Genomic DNA, 19,243 nt, shown 5'->3' on the forward strand with positions numbered 1-19,243 from the left:
TCTTCCTTTGCTTTGGGGTGGGAGCGGTCCCATATTGGGAGAAAGGGGTGATATAATTCAGATGCAGTAGAGTCTCACTTATCCAAGCTAAACGGGCCAGCAGACGCTTGAATAAGTGAATATCTCGGATAATAAGGAGGGATTAAGGAAAAGCCTATTAAACATCAAATTAGGTTATGATTTTACAAATTATGCACCAAAACAGCATGTTATACAACAAATTTGATGGAAGAAGTAGTTCAATACGCAGTAATGTTATGTTGTAATTACTGTATTTACGAATTTAGCACCAAAATATCACGATATATAGAAAACATTGACTACAAAAATGGCTTGGATAATCCAGAAGCTTGGATAAGCGAGGCTTGGATAAGTGAGACTCTACTGTAAACATGCCCAATCAAACAAATATGCATAAGCTATAATCTCCTTATCAATTTAAGATTTTGGATGACAATCTGGAAATGCAACATTTTTGGGCAAAAATCCTTCTTTTCTGTGTTGCAGGTCAACAATTAAACATTTCTGGGACAGATCTTTGGAAGTGCTTGTTTTGGCAACACCAATTCCCCTGAATCCTCAAACGGCACGGAATTGAGAAATAAGCTCTTTTCCATAACCCATAAAATAACTATGAGTTATCTGGGGGGATCAAATTGCAAGCCTTTTGGTCCCATAAAAGCAGCCCAAGCAGCACTGTTTTCGAAATAGAGACACCTCCTGCTTCCTAATAATATAGCCAGACGTCTGAGCTTGCTGCCCCCAAGCATCTTGTGTTAAGAGGAATCGGTCTTGGCAGGTGCAATGTCTCTGCTTTGGAGCACCAGGCCAGTGGGAGTCCATCTCGAAAGCATCCTTCTCCATCTGTCTGCAACTAAATTTCACGCTACACAGCAAAAGAGTGGGGGAAGGAGAGACCATTTGGAGAGGAGAGCCACCCACCCGGAGGCTTCCCCACCTTTTGGACACCGTCCACGTGAAACAATCCCTTCTCTCACTTCCCGTCCTTGTTTTTCACTCTGCTTTGGATGACGATCGCCAGACTCCAGGATGGCCCCGTATTATTGATTTTACAGAACATTCAGAGCTGGAGGAATCGTTTCTCGCAAACCAAAACACAAATTGTGGGAGGTTCGGTTGGCTCCTCTCTTTCCGCTGACAAGACAAGACCTTTTGATTTCGGCAGGCTTCTGGCTCTTAACTCATTCTGGCAGAAAGGTCCCTTTGGTTCCATCCACACCAGGCATGGGCAAACTTCGGCCCTCCAGGTGTTTTGGATTTCAACTTCCACAATTCCTAACAGCCGGTAGGAGCACCAACCTCCAGAGTCAGACATGACTGGATTTAACATCAGGGGAAACCTTTACCTTTACAATAAACAAAATTAAATCAGTGCAAAACTAGCAGTTCGAAAACATGCAAATGTGAGTAGATCAATAGGTATTGCTCCAGCTGGAAGGTAATAGTGCTCCATGCAGTCATGCCAGCCACATGACCTTGGAGGTGTCTACGGACAATGCTGACTCTGCGGCTTAGAAATGGAGATGAGCACCAACCCCCAGAGTTGGACTCGATTAGATTTAATATGAAGGGAAAACCTCTACTTTTACTATCTTAGCCATGCTTTGTTTTAATTTGTTGCAAGCCTCCTTGGGTCCCCATTGCTAAGAGAAAGGCACTGTACAAGTAAAATACAATTGCAGAATAATAGAATCTAAGAGTTGGAAGGGGTCACAAGGGCCATCTAGTCCAACCTCTGACACACAGATGAACGCACAACCTCTAGTTTTCCATAGCTGCCCATCCCAACGTCTTCCACGGGATCACACAAATCAAAGGGACATTTATGTCAGAGATTCTACACAGTCATGAAACTCCTCTTCTTGCAGAAGTGACTCTATTAGTTCAGGTTAAGAAACCAGATATCCAAAAGCACCGTTGTAGTGGTCTACTCGAACAACACAACACACAGACTTTTCTTCTTTCCCAAATAAGCAAGAAGGTTTTTCTTTCTTTGTTGCAACAGTATACAAAGTATATACAAAATATACAAACGTTACAGCTTCATCTTCCTCACTACTCACAACAGTAATTCTCCAAACCAACACCCGTCCCTGAGCAATTCTTATCAAACTTACTCAGTATTAACTACAACCTATATACTACTCCCATTGTATTAACCACGATACCCTAGTTACACTGGCTTAACTCTTTTAAAGGTGATTTGGCCCGAGGCATAAACCCTGCTATCACTTAGAAAATGTCAGGTTATTTCCAAACCCTGACAATTTAAACCAAAAACAGGGATGGTATTTGGCCAGCGAGGGAATTGATGGAAAGTGATAGATTCCTTCAAGGAAAAAAGCTCTTTGAAGATGAATGTACAATTTTACAAAGTGAAATGGAAGCTACACTTAGAGCAGTTGGAAGAAATAAATCACCAGGAATAGGTGGCATATTGATAGAACTGGGTGGCTGTGAGATTTCCGGGTTATAAGGCCATGCTCCAGAAGCATTATTTCCTGATGTTTTGACCACATCTATGGCAGACATCAGCAGAGGTTGCGAGGTCTGTTAGACACTAGTAAGGTTTATATATCTGTGGAATAATGTCCAAGGTGGGAGAAAGAACTCTTGTCTTTTTGAGGCAAGTGTGAATGTTGCAATTGGCCATCTTGATTAGCACTGAATGGCCTTGCAGCTTTAAAGCCTGGCTGATTCCTGCCTGGGGGGAATCCTTTGTTGGGAGGTGTTAGCTGTCCCCTGATTGTTTCTTGTCTGGAATTCCCCTGTTTTCTGAATATTATTCTTTATTTACTGGCCTGATTTTAGAGTTTTTTTTTAAAAAAAATACTGGTAGCCAGAATCAGCCAGGTTTTGAAGCTGCAAGGCCATTCAATGCTAATCAAGCTGGCCAACTGCAACATTCACACTTGCCTCAAGCAGTCAAGAGTTTTTTCTCCTACCCTGGACATTGCACAGATATATAAACTCCACTTGCCTACTTTCCAACAGACCTCACAACCTCTGAGGATGCCTGGCATAGATGTGGGTGAAACGTCAGGAGAGAATGCTTCTGGAACATGACCTTAACTCTCAGCAATCCAGTGATTCCGGCCATGAAAGCCTTCGACAACATATTGCCAAAACTGCTTCAATCTAAAGAGACAGAACATACTCTGGTTCTAACTAAAATCTGTCAACAAATATGGAAAACAAAACTATGTCCAGAGATTGGAAACATTCAATATAGATCATACAAGCATATTCAGTATACAGTAGAGTCTCGCTTATCCAACCTTCACTTATCTAATGTTCTGCATTATCCAACGCAGTCTACCTTTAAGTAGTCACTGTTTTTGTAGTCAATGTTTCCAATACATTGCGATGTTTTGGTGCTACATTCGTAAACACAGTAATTACTACTTTGTTGTAAAACATTTGTAAAATCATAACATAATTGAATAGGCTTTTCCTTCATCCCTCCTTTTTATCCAACCATTTCACTTATCCAACGTTCTGCTGGCCCACTTATGTTGGATAAGCGAGACTCTACTGTATTTTTGATCTCGTGGAGTTGTATCATAATTGACACATGCCATATTTTTATGCTCCTGCATATATGACAATACGTTTCACCTGTCCTTACCAGCTATCTCAGTTAACCTTTCATTCTGAACTCTTTTGATGCATAAAAGTAAATTGTATTTTTCCCTTACCTGCATTCTCTTCAGACTGGTTGAAGCCGCAGATCTGGCAAATGCTGCGGACCCACTTGTTCATCTCATCCTCCGTTTCGGCGACCAGGTAAAAGGTCCTTTCGCTGGTCTTGATGTCAAAGACGTAACTGTCCTGCAACTCCTTCTTGTTGAAGGTCAAGCCAGCATCCACCTGTTCGCAGAAGTTGAGGTTGATGACGCGCAGGGGCTTCTTGGAATGGTCGTTCTTGTAATACTCCAGCACATCCGGGTCTCCGCTCATGCGCCCACTGCGAAGGATGAACCATCGTTTCTTCCAGGCCTAAATAAGAAGGCAGAATCATTCTATTAGTCTTGCTTTCACCATCGATATATATAAAAGTGTAATGAAATTTCAGCCTAGGACAAAACAACAAAACTACACATCCCAGAAACACTAAACTTGGCAGCACAACCCCTCATCCATGCCTCTACGTTCATACAACAACAAAAGAAAAATAAAGTCCTAATTAGAGGGAGAGGAATAATTGTTTTTATCCAATTGCTGCCGGTTCAAAGGCTAAGCTCCATCCACTTGGTCTCCTAGCAACCCACTCAGCCCAGGGGACAGGCAGAGTTAGGCCTCACTTAGGCCTCTTCCTCTCTGCCTATAAAATACAGATTATCAGATTTGAACTGGATTATATGGCAGTGTAGACGCAAGGCCCTTTCACACAGCTATATAACCCATTTATAATCTTATATTATCTGCTTTGAACTGAATTATCTTGACTCCACACTGCCATATAATCCACTTCAGTGTGCAGTCAGACACAACTGGACTTAATGTCAGGAGAAAACCTTTACCCTTTACCTTAACTACCACCAATTCCTCAATACTTTATTTCCCATACCACCAGACTTCGCCACAGCAATGCGTGGCCAGGCACAGCTAGTCTTTTATATATGAACATTGGACTATCACCGATTCAGGTTCTAAGAATCCAGAAATCTGATTTTGTCAGATAATGTAGCACGTTTTACACAGTGTCTATTTTGGAACTGTGCTCTATGACCTTATCTATGTCTATTCCATTGAGATGTTTTCTCTAACTCCTGCTCAAACCACAATTGTTTCATTTTCCCACGAATCTCTATTTGTAAATCTTGGTATTTCATAATCCTTATTCCTCTTTATCCTTAATTCTGTTGTCCTTCTGCATTGCCACATCTATAATCCAAGCTTTGGGGTTTATTTTCCTAACCACAGTTATGCTTGGCATAATATGTTGTAATAATATACCAGTTTAAATGTTAAATTCCCATAAGATTTTAATTCACTATTTTTGATGCATCTACTTCATCATCAAGATTATCCCTCCTCCTTTACCACTTTGTAAAACACAGGAAAGTACTGGATACTACATCAAAACTGGGTTTGGAAAAGTTACATTTTTTCATAATATTCCAAACATCACAACCAATTTTGCTGCTAATGAGGTCAGAATCTTGCCGGAGAATTACTATAACAACCATAGCAGAGAAAAAAAGACAGCAATTTTAAAAAAAACAAGGAGCAAGAGACTTCTCCCACAAGATCAGGGAAATCAAAGAGAAATTTAAATCAAGGAACAGGATTATATATGACCAGGCAAGATATGAAAGATAGAGACATTTATTCAAGGAAGAACTCTTTGAAGATGAAGCTACAATTTTACAAAGTAAAATGGAATCTACACTCATGCCACCTGGGAGAAATAAATCACCAGGAATAGATGGCATATTGATAGAACTGCTTCAGTCTACAGAGAAGGTGTGATGCCTAGGGCACCTTTGGCCCCTGACCCTGTGGCCATTACGGTCCAGGACGAAGAAGACTTTGGTTTTCTCCCATGTCAGCAAGATTCAGCTCCTTTCCAGATGCCTCATGTTGACATCTCCGAGCCAGAGCCAATTAAGGATGCCCTTGAAACTGTGCTGGCTCTCCCAGATTCTCCGGAAGGTTTAGTGTTTGATCGTAGAGCATTTGTGCAAACAGAAAGATCACATAGGCAAAGCTTGCGGAGAAGCGCCAGATTAGCGGAGCGTGGAGACTATGGCTAAACCCTGTTCTCTTGGGAAGAATTTGGGAGTTAAGACACCTGGCGCGGTGACTGTGACAAGCTCAGTTCTCTTGGGAAGTTTTAGGGAGTCAGGCACCTGGATTGGGGGAGCTTATGAACTTCAATAAAAGTATTGCACTAAGAACTTTCCTGCGCGGTGTCAACTTTACTTCTGACTGGAAAGCATCATCGTCTCTAGCTCTTGGAATCCCAGCGGCCTGAAGGTGCGCTACTCTTGAGTAGACCGGGCGCCGGTCTACCTCCTTGCCCAAGTTTGGACTGCGTTTCAGCTCCTGTTCATCTAGTTCCTGCCTTGCTTTGAAATCCTGCTTTTGGACAGTTATTCCAGAGAACTCTTATTGCCTCTTTGATACTTTCCCCCCACTCAATACTCGAGCCGAGTTTGAGTGTGTTTCGGTTTCTGGACTTTGGACTCTAATATTGGACATAAGACTTTTATTTATTGGACTAATTTTGATCCTTCCCGAAAGGTCAAATGCTTATTCAACTTTGCTGCTTATTTCCTTTTGGAACTTTACTTGCTTTAATAAAGATATTATATTGTTATTGGCCTCTGTGTTGGTTTTCAGTGTTCTCGCTGCCTTGGGGTGTAACAGAAGAAATCTACTCTAGTTCTAACTAAAATCTGTCAACAAATATGGAAAACAAAATAATGGCAATGGATTGGAAACACTCAATAGACAATCCAACCCCTAAGAAAAAGGACACCAAAGATTGCAGTAGCAACAGGACCACTGCAATAATTTCCCATGCCAGGAAAGTGATGCTCAAAATTCTTCAACAAATACTTTGACCATCTATGGAGAGAGAAATTTAAGATGTTCAGGCTGGGTTTCAGAAAGAAAGAGGCACTAGAGATCATATTGCAAGTATATGTTAGAGCAAACCAAAGGATGTCAGAAAAAAATAATCATCCTGTGCAAAGCTGTTAATTGTGGAGATTGTGAACAATTATGGCTCTCTCTTAGGAAATCAGTATTCCACAATATTTTATTTGTCCTGTAATCATGACAAAAGGCAATTCTCAGGACAGAAGACGGAGAAACAGAGTGAATTCCAATGAGCAAGGTACTCAGTTAAGACTGCATTTTATCACCCTATCTGTCTGACTTGTAATCTGAAAATGTCATAGACAAAACAGGTTTAGACTCTTAGGATGAAGATGTCAAAACTGGAGGAAGGAAGGCTAACAACTTATGATGGAGAGAGATGGCAACCTATTTCTAGCAGAAAATAGCCAAGATCTGGGACAGCTTGTGAAGAAAGTCAAGGCAGAAATTACAAAGGCAGGTTTACAGTTGACGAAAAATAATGACACCTTGTCGAAGGCTTTCATGGCCAGAATCACTCGGTTGCTGTGAGTTTTTTGGGCTGCATGGCCATGCTCCAGTAGCATTCTCTCCTGATGTTTCACCTGAATCTATGGCAGGCATCCTCAGGGGGCTTGTTCAGAGATCTTCTGAATAAACCTCTGAAGATGCCTGCCATAGATACAGGCAAAACATCAGGAGAGAATGCTACTGGAGCATGGCCATACAGCCTGAAAAATAATGATCATAGATGATTTATATAACCTTAAGAGAGATAAAGACATCAGTATTGTTTAAGATTTTCCATACATTGGTTTAGTTATGAATAAGAATGGAGTCTGAAGTCAAGAAACCAGTAGACTAGAACTTGGAAGGGCAGCTATGAAGGAACTAGATGAGATCCTGAAGTTTAAAGATATATACAGTAATTGAATACTAAAGTTTGGATAGGTCATGCCATTGTAGGTTCCATTTCCATGTATGATAGGAAGAAAACCCACTCATTTCAAATCTGATTCTGGAGGAGAGTTCTGCAGACACCTTGGGCTGCCAAGACAAATCAATGAGTCCCAGAGAAAGTCAAGCCTGAACTCTCCCTAGAAGTCAAGATGATGAAGCAGAGACTGTTGTATTTTGGATTTATCACAAGAAGATATGACTCACTAGAAAAGACAATAATGTTTGGCAAGGTAGAAGGCAGTATGGAAAAAGGGAGACTGCATTGCAGATGGATAGACATGGTTCCCGAGTCTGCAAACCTTGAGTTGGGCTCTTGATGATAGTGGCCTAAGATGCTACACTGTAGAATTAATGCAGTTTGACACCAATTTAACTACTGTTGCTCATGGGAGCTGTAGTTTTACAAGATCCTTAGCCAAAGGAACATAGCAAAAGAGTACATAAACATCAATATACACTTCATCAAGTGGCCAAAAAAAAAAAGGTAATAACTCATATCAATTCTATAGATATAATAAGTCTCTCTGGAGTGCATCTACGCTGTACAATGATTACATAAGCACCTACAGAGTAGAATTAATCCAGTTTGATACCACTTCAAGTGCCATGGCTCAATGCTATGGCATCCGAGGAGCTGTAGTTTTACATTTCTTTAGCATTCTCTGGCAAAGAAACTACCTCTCCCTGACTCTGAAATATTCTGCACTTTGGCCCAGATCCATGTATTCATCTCCTGTTTTTTAACATTTTATTTTGTATGTTGACCTTTTATGACTGTTTTATTGATGCTGATGTGTTATTGTTGAGTAATTTGTTTTATTGTCTTGCTGTTGTTGTTATACTGCTGTGTTTGGGCATGGCCCCATGTAAGCTGCCCAGAGTCCCTTTGGGGAGATGGGGCGGGGTATAAGAATAAAGTTGTTGTTGTTGTTGTTGTTGTTGTTGTTGTTGTTATTATTATTAAGAGTGCTGGTGCCTCATCCAACTATATTTCCCACAATTACATAGCACTGAGCAGTTAAAGTGGTACCAAACTGCATTAATTCTACAGTGTAGATGCACCCAGGGAGAGATGGACCACGTGGTTACAATCCACCCAAAGATTCATCTGCAAAAGATTTACTGAAATAAACAACATGGGAGAGGGTGCATTAATTGGAACAAAAAAGATGGATCTGCTTCCTCCCGCAACAATATCTCTCTGATAGGCCTTGAACTCGAAGCAACCTTGAATGGGCAATGAATGCAGTCCTGTGATTTATGGGTACTGTCAGTAAGCTCTGCTCCAAGAAGACAAAAGGCTGAGCAAATACTGGATCTGCAGAAACATTTATTTAGCCCCTTTGTGTCCCACAACGATTTTCAAGTTGTTCAAGTCAGAATATAGTAACCTTGTACAAAAAGCGGTGGATTCCCTGGATGCAGAAGGAAAAAAAGGTGCCATGACCAGACATTTTTGGAAGGTCTTTAGAGAGTTTTGTCGAAAGCTTTCATGAACGGAATCACTGGGTTGCTGTGAGTTTTCCGTGCTGTATGGACATGTTCCAGAAGCATTCTCCCCTGACGTTTTACCCACATCTATGGCAGGCATCCACAGAGAACTCTTGTCTGTTGAAAGCAAGTGTGAATGTTGCAATTGGCCACCTTGATTAGCACTGAATGGCCTGGCAGCTTCAAAGCCTGGCTGCTTCCTGCCTGGGGAATCCTTTGTTGGAAGGTGTTAGCTGGCCCTGATTGTTTATTTCTCCTACCCTGAATATTCCAGATATATAAACCTCACTTGCCTAGTTTCGAACAGACCTCACAACCTCTGAGGATGCCTGCCATAGATGTGGATGAAACATCAGGAGAGAATGCTTCTGGAACACGGCCATACAGCTTGGAAAACTCACAGCAACCTAGTCTTTAGTTTTTTTTTTTAAATGAGGTGGGCAAAGTGTGGTCTCTGGACATAGCCCAAAAACTTTGGGACACCATTGTAAATAAATAGGTGAAAAACTGTCCCCAGGTTGCCTGAACTGGCAGAAATAACATGCTAAATGTGGCAATTTGGGATATTTCGCCCCTCCAGCTAAAAATTCATCCAAACCAGCGTGCATCTTCTGCACTGCAGTTTGACATCACTTTACCTGCCATGGCTCAATACCATAGACTCCTGGAAGTTGTAGTTTATGAAAGCATCATCACTCGTTGTCAGAGAAAGCTACAGATCTTGTACCGCCCAATATTCCATAGTATCGAGCCACAGGAGATAAAGTGGTGTGAAACTGCATCAATTCTACAGTGTAGATGCACCTCAAGTGAGATGTCCTTACTGTTTTTGTTTGCAAGCTTCTCTGTGTCCATCTTTGGAAGTTTTTAAATGGAGGCTGGATGGCTAATGGGATTCTGGGCTGCATAAATAGGAGTATAGTGCTTAGATCCAGGGAAATCATGCTACCCCTCTATTCTGCCTTGGACAGACCACTCCTGGAATCACACTGGGCACCGCAATTGAAGGGAGATATTGACAGAATGGAGTGTGTCTAGAAGAGGGCAACTAAAATGATCAAGGGTCTGGAGAACAATTCCTAGGAGGAGTGGCTTAAAGAGCTGGGAATGTTTAGCCTGCAGAAGAGAAGGCCGAGAGGAGACATGATGATGATAATAATAATAATAATAATAATAATAATAATAATAATAATAATAATAATAATATACAGTAGCGTCTCACTTATCCAACACTCGCTTATCCAACGTTCTGGATTATCCAACGCATTTTTGTAGTCAATGTTTTCAATACATCGTGATATTTTGGTGCTAAATTTGTAAATACAGTAATTACTACATAGCATTACTGTGTATTGAACTACTTTTTCTGTCAAATTTGTTGTATAACATGATGTTTTGATGCTTAATTTGTAAAACCATAACCTAATTTGATGTTTAATAGGCTTTTCCTTAATCTCTCCTTATGATCCAACGTATTCGCTTATCCAACATTCTGCCGGCCCATTTACGTTGGATAAGCGAGACTCTACTGTAATAACTTTATTCTTGTATCCCACCCCATCTCCCCAAGGGGACTCGGGACGGCTCAGCCCCAAAAATGTACAATAAAATACAACAACAACATAAAGTGCAATCCAATCACAACAAGTTAATTAATACGTAATTCTAAAACGCAACATCACATAATAAAAACGTGACCAGAGGCCAAGGGCGATGTAATGGCATCCTCAGTCTTGAGGAGAGGGATAAAATTATAATTGTGCAAAATCTTAGGAGTACTAATAACATGGGGCAGAGATAAAGTGCAGAAGGATAGGATATGGGTGGGGGTTGGGACTCAATCATCTTATTTCATCTTATTTATATATGACTAGCTGTGCCCGGCCACGCGTTGCTGTGGTGAAGTATGGTGGTATGGGAAATAAAGTATTGAGGAACTGGTGGTAGTTAAGGTAAAGGGTAAAGGTTTTACCTTACATTAAGTCCATTATAAATGGGTTATATAGCTGTGTGGAAGGGCCTTGAGTCTACACTGCCATATAATCCAGTTAAAATGTGATAATCTGTATTTTATAGGCAGTGTGGAATAGGCCTAAGTGAGGCCTAACTCTGCCTGTCCCCTGGGCTGAGTGGGTTGCTAGGAGACCAAGTGGGCGGAGCTTAGCCTTGTAACTGGCAGCAATTGGATAAAAACAATTATTCCTCTCCCTCTAATTAGGACTTTATTTTTCTTTTCTTTTTGTTGTATGAACGTAGAGGCATGGATGAGGGGTTGTGCTGCCAAGTTTAGTGTTTCTGGGAGGTGTAGTTTTGTTGTTTTGTCCTAGGCCGAAATTTCATTACCCTTTTATATATATAGATAACCATGTATAAATATGTGAGGGGAAGTCATAGGGAGGAGGGAGCAGGCTTGTTTTCTGCTGCCCTGGAGACTAGGACGTGGAACAACAAACTACAGGAAAGGAGATTCCACCTGAACATTAGGAAGAACTTCCTAGCTGTGAGAGCTGACCAGTAGTGGAACTCTCTGCTCCAGAGAGTGGTAGAGACTCTTTCTTTGGAGGCTTTGAAACAGAGGCTGGATGGCCATCTGTCAGGGGTGCTTTGAATGTGACTTTCCTGCTTCTTGGAAGAATGGGGTTGGACTGGATGGCCCACAAGGTCTCTTCTAACTCTATGATTCTATCTGTCGAGAGTGTTTTCTTGCTCTGACAGAATGAAGTGGGACTGGACGGCCCTTGGGAGTCTCTTCCACATCTATGAGTCTATGATTCCACTTCTTCCGCATTAGACATTTTATAAGTCTCCAAACGCTTCCCTGCCCTTTAATGATATCTTCCTCTCCCGGAGCAAACACATCTGTTTTGTATGTAGGAAAGAGCGAGTTGACTGACGTTCGCTTGAGGGGCTGTTTCCCAGATCACGCGTCGCTCTGCCAAGAAGCGCATGTATTCGTTGAATACATATTGGCCGAGCGGCTAGAAAGCGAGACGGCAGGGACCAGAGCTAGAATTTTAAGAGCGCTAAACAGGGCTGGCCTTTAATCATCGCTTGTTGAGGGAGCGCTCTTCGACGCACAGCTGTCCCCAACAAAACAAGGCTTTCCCATCAACGATTCTTTCAGCACATAACTAAAATATTATTGTTGTCGAACGCTTTCATGGCCGGAATCACTGGGTTGCTGTGAGTTTTCTGGGCTATATGGCCATGATTGTTGTATGTCTTTCGGGCTGTGTGGCCATGTTCCAGAAGTATTCTCTCATGACGTTTCACCCACATCTATGGCAGGCATCCTCGGAGGTTGTGAGGTATCCATACCTCACAACCTCTGAAGATGCCTGTCATAGATGTGGGCGAAACGTCAGGAGAGAATACTTCTGGAACATGGCCACACAGCCCGAAAGACATACAAGAACCCTGTGATCCCGGCCATGAAAGCCTTCGACAATATATGGCCATGTTCCAGAAGCATTCTCTCATGACATTTCACCCACATCTATGGCAGGCATTGTCAGAGTTCGTGAGTTCTGTTGGAAACTAGGCAAGAGGGGTTTATATATCTGCGGAATAATGTCCAGCGTGGGAGAAAGAGCTCTTGTCTGTTTGAGGCAAGTGTGAATGTTGCAATTGGCCAGCTTGATTGGCATTGAATAGCCTTGCAGCTTCAAATCCTGGCTGCTTCCTGCCTGAGGGAATCCTTTGTTGGGAGGTGTTGGCTGGCCCTGATTGTTTCCTGTCTGGAATTCCCCTATTATCTGAGTGTTGTTATTTATTTACTGTCCTGACTGTAGAGTTTTTTTAATACTTTATTTTTGTAATAATTTTATTTATTCATATTTGCCTCCAACAGACGAGCGTTCTTTCTCCCACCCTGGACGTTATTCCACAGATAATAAATATAATAAAATTTATTTATATACCGCCCTATCTCCCAGAAGGGACTCAGGGAGGTTTCCAATCATAAGAACGACAAGTGCATTACATAACAGTATAATAAACATATTATTGAATAAGCAATAAATAACACTTACAGCAACCTTGATCAAGGGGACGGGGACCATAGCCAAGTATATTAACATAAACTCCACTTGCCTCATTTCCAACAGACATCACAATCTTTCAGGATGCCTGCCTTAGATGTGAGTGAAACATCAGGAGAGAATGCTTCTGGAACATGGTCATACAGCCCGGAAAACTCACAGCAACCCACTAAAATAATATTGTTACAAGGAACAGATTTTGCCAGAGCTTCAGAGAAGCTGAAGCTTTCCTCAGTTTCTCCTTCTCTTGGCTCAAAAATCTCCCTGGGCTGTTTTAGTTAATTTACTTTATTTGTCTATTTATTTACAATATTTGCATGCTGCCCCACTAATACAACAGTTCCCAGAGTGCTCCTTGACAACTACTATTAAAAGTAATTATCAGGCTGCTAATTGACAACTGGTGCAGAGTAATTACGAGGAAAACGCTGGAGGAGGGTGGAGGAATGTTCCAAAATCACTACGTCTTTATCAGACCAAGAAAAGACAAAAGTGGAAGACAAAGGGTGCATCTACAACAGGCATGGGCCAACTTTGGCCCGCCAGGTATTTTGGACTTCAACTCCCACCATTCCTAACAGCCTCAGGCCCTTTCCTTTTCCCCTCAGGGACTTAATGAATCACTTAATTTTAGCTGTTTCCTTTAAGTTACCAAGTACTCTTTAAAAACCCTTGAATGAACCTCCAGAATCACTCGCAGTTGAAATCACCACAAGCAGAGTCACTCCTTGCAAGCAGTTAGGCACTATCTATATATATAAAAGGGTAATGAAATTTCGGCCTGGGACAAAACAACAAAACTACACATCCCAGAAACACTAAACTTGGCAGCACAACCCCTCATCCTCTACGTTCATACAACAAAAAGCTCCAGCTATTCCAGAAAACGGCCAGGCTTTGAGACTGCAAGACTATTCACTACTATTCCACCTGGCCAACAAAGGATTCCCATAAGCCACAGCAACGCGTGGCCGGGCAAAGCTAGTGTAAGTATATAACAGTTATATGGGTTACCTTTACTTCTGTTAATACTGCTGGTAAAATACTTGTTACTCTATGTTTTGTTTTAGATATAAGTTCATTGTTGCTGAGTATACCAACTCCTGAAGAAGGGAATTTTCTCCCTAAAACAGGGTACAAAAATACCCGGGAACCCCCGTAGACTTGGGACTTTATTTGGACTTTACTTGCGAAGACTTTCTTGAGAGCGGTGCTCCATCTTTATTTTCTTCATTCCAGTATATAGCAACACGACCAACCGTCTGTTTACTTTGTTTGGAAGATATTTTCATTGACTTTGTATCCCTGAAGCCTATACATTGGAACCAATATCGGACTTGGATAATTTTTGTGTTAGAGCTGTTGCTCTTTTTCATTTTGTCTGGTACTGCCAAACTGAACTTTGTACGGGGAACTTTAATAATACTATATGCTATTTGGACATATTTTCTATGTGCATAGACCATCTTGTGTTTGTGTAGATACAAGTATTCTTGGATTTTGTATATTAAAGTTTTGGAACACAACACACCAGACATCACGGTTGTGAAAAAGAAAAAGGTTTGGATCATTGATGTCGCCATCCCAGGTGACAGTCGCATTGACGAAAAACAACAGGAAAAACTCAGCCGCTATCAGGACCTCAAGATCGAACTGCAATGGCTCTGGCAGAAACCAGTACAGGTGGTCCTGGTGGTGATCGGCACATTGGGTACCGTGCCAAAAGATCTCAGCCGGCATTTGGAAACAATAGACATTGACAAAATCACGATCTGCCAACTGCAAAAGGCCACCTTACTGGGATCTGCATGCATCATCCGAAAATACATCACACAGTCCTAAATGCTTGGGAAGTGTTTAACTTGTGATTTTGTGATACGAAATCCAGCATATCTATCTTGTTTGCTGTGTCATACAATGTCGTTGTGTCAATAATAATAATAATAATAATAATAATAATAATAATAATAATAATAATATATTTATATCCTGCCACCATCTCCCAGAGGGACAGAACACTCAAGGTGCGACATACAAAATCCAACAAGTGCAAAACAAAACATAGACAATAAGCAGTCAAACACAACATCATAAATTCACAGAGCCCCCTGGTCAAAACAATAAAATACAGCAATTGCTGTAGATAAAACAGCAGTATTCGATCTCAGAATTGCAAAGTGCAAATAAAGAATCTAAAGGTCGTCATATGTATTATGAGAGAGTCTAAACATGATCAAAGGCTCTTTGTTCTGCCATAGCAGAACACTTGATGAACCAACCTGGACACAGTATACTATTTGAGAACTCAGAAATGTTGGACCACGCTAGCAACCACCATGTCAGGCTACACAGAGAAGTCATTGAAATCCGCAAGCATGTGGATAATTCCAACAAAAAGGAGGAAACCAAGAAAATGAACAAAATCTGGTTACTAGTATTACAAAACTCTAAAATCAGGACAGTAAACAAAGAACAACACTGATAAACAGGGGAATTCCAGTCATGCAACAATCAGAGTCAATTAAAACCTCATTGTTTTTAATTCGATGTTTTAATATTGTGTTTCTGTTTTTCGGTTATTGTGTATATATTATTATTGGTTTTGTTATTGTTTTTTGATGTTTAATATTTTATCATTTTTTTGTATCTGATTTTGCTGTAAGCTGCCCCGAGTCCCCTTCAGGGGAGATGGAGGCGGGATATAAATAAACTACTACTACTACTACTACTACTTCTTCTTCTTCTTCTTCTTCTTCTTCTTCTTCTTCTTCTTCTTCTTCTTTATTATTATTATTATTAAAAGAATTCCCTTAGACAGGAAACAGCCAGGCTTCAAAGCTGCAAGGCTATTCAATGCTAATCAAGCTGGCCAATTGCAACATTCACACTTGCCTCAAACAGACAAGAGTTCTTTCTCCCAACCTGGACTTTCCACAGATATATAAACCCCACTTTCCTAGTTTCCAACTGACTTCAACAACCTCTGTGGATGCCTGCCACATCTGTGGGTGAAATGTCAGGAGAGAATGCTTCTGAAGGAGAAGGCCTCTGCAAGGAGAAGATGGGGTGATGGCGACAGGGGACAGGGAAAAGGCAGAACTGCTCAATGCCTTCTTTGCCTCGGTCTTCTCACAAAAAGAAAGCCATCTTCAACCTCAGCTAATAGTCAACACGGATTTACCAAAAACAAGTCATGCCAGACTAATCTGATCTCTTTTTTCGATAGAGTTACAAGTTGGGTCGACACAGGGAATGCTGTGGATGTAGTGTACCTGGATTTCAGTAAGGCCTTCGACAAAGTCCCCCACGACTTTCTGGCAAACAAACTAGTTAAATGTGGGCTAGACAAAACTACGGTTAGGTGGATCTGTAATTGGCTAAGCGAACGAACCCAAAGGGTGCTCACCAATGCGTCGTCTTCATCATGGAAAGAAGTCACGAGTGGAGTGCCGCAGGGCTCTGTCCTGGGCCCGGTTCTGTTCAACATCTTTATTAACGACTTAGACGAAGGGTTAGAAGGCATGATCATCAAGTTTGCAGACGACACCAAACTGGGAGGGATAGCTAACACTCCAGAAGACAGGAGCAGAATTCAAAACGATCTTGACAGACTAGAGAGATGGGCCGAAACTAACAAAATGAAGTTCAACAGGGACAAATGCAAGATACTTCACTTCGGCAGAAGAAATGGAAATCAAAGATACAGAATGGGGGACGCCTGGCTTGACAGCAGTGTGTGCGAAAAAGACCTTGGAGTCCTCGTGGACAAGAAGTTAAACATGAGCCAACAATGTGATGCAGCAGCTAAAAAAGCCAACGGGATTCTGGCTTGCATCAATAGGGGAATAGCGTCTAGATCCAGGGAAGTCATGCTCCCCCTCTATTCTGCCTTGGTCAGACCACACCTGGAATACTGTGTCCAATTTTGGGCACCGCAGTTGAAGGGAGATGTTGACAAGCTGGAAAGCGTCCAGAGGAGGGCAACTAAAGTGATCAAAGGTCTGGAGAACAAGCCCTATGAGGAGAGGCTTAAAGAGCTGGGCATGTTTAGCCTGCAGAAGAGAAGGCTGAGAGGAGACATGATAGCCATGTACAAATACGTGAAGGGAAGTCATAGGGAGGAGGGAGCAAGCTTGTTTTCTGCTGCCCTGCCGACTAGGACACGGAACAATGGCTTCAAACTACAGGAAAGGAGATTCCACCTGAACATCAGGAAGAACTTCCTCACTGTGAGAGCTGTTCGGCAGTGGAACTCTCCCCCGGACTGTGGTGGAGGCTCCTTCCTTGGAAGCTTTTAAGCAGAGGCTGGATGGCCATCTGTCGGGGGTGCTTTGAATGCGATTTCCTGCTTCTTGGCAGGGGGTTGGACTGTATGGCCCATGAGGTCTCTTCCAACTCTACTATTCTATGATCCTATGATTCTATGAAACATGGCCCCACAGCCCGGAAAACTCACAGCAACCCAAACCATTTCCCCAGTGCTTTGTTATTAATATTTTGTACTTGGGGGTCTTAACTCCATTTGAACATAGATATTCTGTCATGTCTTATAGCCATTGAAAAGCACATCATCCCCCACTTTGGAATAACAACTTCAATGAATCCCATGGTTGCATGTCTCTTGCGCAAGGTTGCCGTCACTTACCTCACAGCATATGGAAAATGACGCATTACCCTTCTAAGGGTCATGCTATATTTTTGCCACCAGTAATTTTCAATTAAGATAAAGTGGCGTTTTGTTCCACAAATCAGTCCAGGGTTTAAATCAGAAAAAGAAGAACAGAAAAGGAAGCACAACTCGGCTGAGCTTGGCAAACTCCCTGCCTGTTAATTGACTCCCAAACCATTAATCAGCTGCCTTTTCAAAGCAACGGCGAGCGTGACGTGGTATTTATCTTCTGCAAACAGGTCTGATCTTTTTTCTCTCTCCTTTTGGTGCCTGTGCCGTAGCACGCAGATTCGGCACACAGCTGGTTTTGGATAGAAAGAGATGCTCAGACCTTGGTTAGCAATGGAGCCTGGAACAGATCACAGCAGCCAATTTGGCTTGATAAGATGCCCAATTCTTGAATTTTGTTGCCCAGAACAGGACACAGTATTATTCTAGGTGATATCTGACCAAAGCAGAATAAAGTGGATCTATGATTTCCCTCAATCTACACATTACATTCTCTTTCATGTAGTGCAGTGGTTCTCAACCTTCCTAATGCCATGACCCATTAATACAGTTCCTCATGCTATGGTGACCCCCATTACATAACTTTATTTTAGTTGCTACTTCATTAACTGCAGTTTTGCTACTGTTACCCTGTTTCCCCAAAAATAAGACAGTGTCTTATATTAATTTTTGCTCCCAAAGATGTGCTAGGTCTTATTTTCAGAGGATGTCTTATTTTTCCACCAAAAAAATCACATTTATGGTTGAATTTTTAAAAAATGAACATTTATTATCTACTGTACAGTAGTTGTCATCACAAACCAGCATAACCAAACTGTGAATCCTTTCAAGAATTTCTGTATTATATTTTATTGCTATACTGTTTTTAAATTAATGTTTTAAATTTCTGTTCATATGTAAATTTATGTTGTTGTTGTTTGGCTTGTCCCTGTGTAAGCTGCCCTGAGTCCCTTCTGGGAGATGGAGGTGGGATACAAGAATAAAGTTATTATATTATTATTATTATTATTATTATTATTATTATTTCTTGTACAACAATCTATGGTATGTACATTTACCGATCCTGCATGCTTCCAAACAAAAACTTTACTAGGTCTTACTTTCGGGGAGGCCTTATATTTAGCAATTCAACAAAACTTCTACTAGGTCCTATTTTCTGGGGATGTCTTATTTTCAGGGAAACAGGGTATGAATCATAATGTAATAATCTTATATGCAGGATGTATTTTCATTCACTGGAACAAATTTGGCACAAATATCTGATACAACCAAATTTGAATACTGGTGGGGTTGGGAAGGGGAAATGATTTTGTCATTTGGGAGTTGTAGTTGCTGGAATTTATAGTTTACCTACAATCAAATGCATGAAGTCATGCTGGCCACATGACCTTGGAGGTGTATACGGACAACGCCGGCTCTTCGGCTTAGAAATGGAGATGAGCACCAACCCCCAGAGTCGGCCACG

At 41.4% G+C, this 19,243-nt stretch overlaps 1 protein-coding gene across 1 annotated transcript in view; it reads right to left on the reverse strand.

Annotated features, from left to right (window-relative positions):
* The window catches only part of gab2 (GRB2 associated binding protein 2), a 202,161-nt gene that overhangs the window by 70,171 nt on the left and 112,747 nt on the right, over positions 1–19,243 (reverse strand). Inside the window, exon 2 of the mRNA XM_003225972.4 lies at positions 3,720–4,020. Within this exon, the coding sequence (XP_003226020.2) occupies positions 3,720–4,020 (301 nt within the window). The remainder of the gene's footprint in view (positions 1–3,719; positions 4,021–19,243) is intronic.

The sequence above is a fragment of the Anolis carolinensis genome, chromosome 3, assembly GCF_035594765.1.
Source record: "Anolis carolinensis isolate JA03-04 chromosome 3, rAnoCar3.1.pri, whole genome shotgun sequence".
Classification (NCBI taxonomy): Eukaryota; Metazoa; Chordata; class Lepidosauria; order Squamata; family Dactyloidae; genus Anolis; species Anolis carolinensis.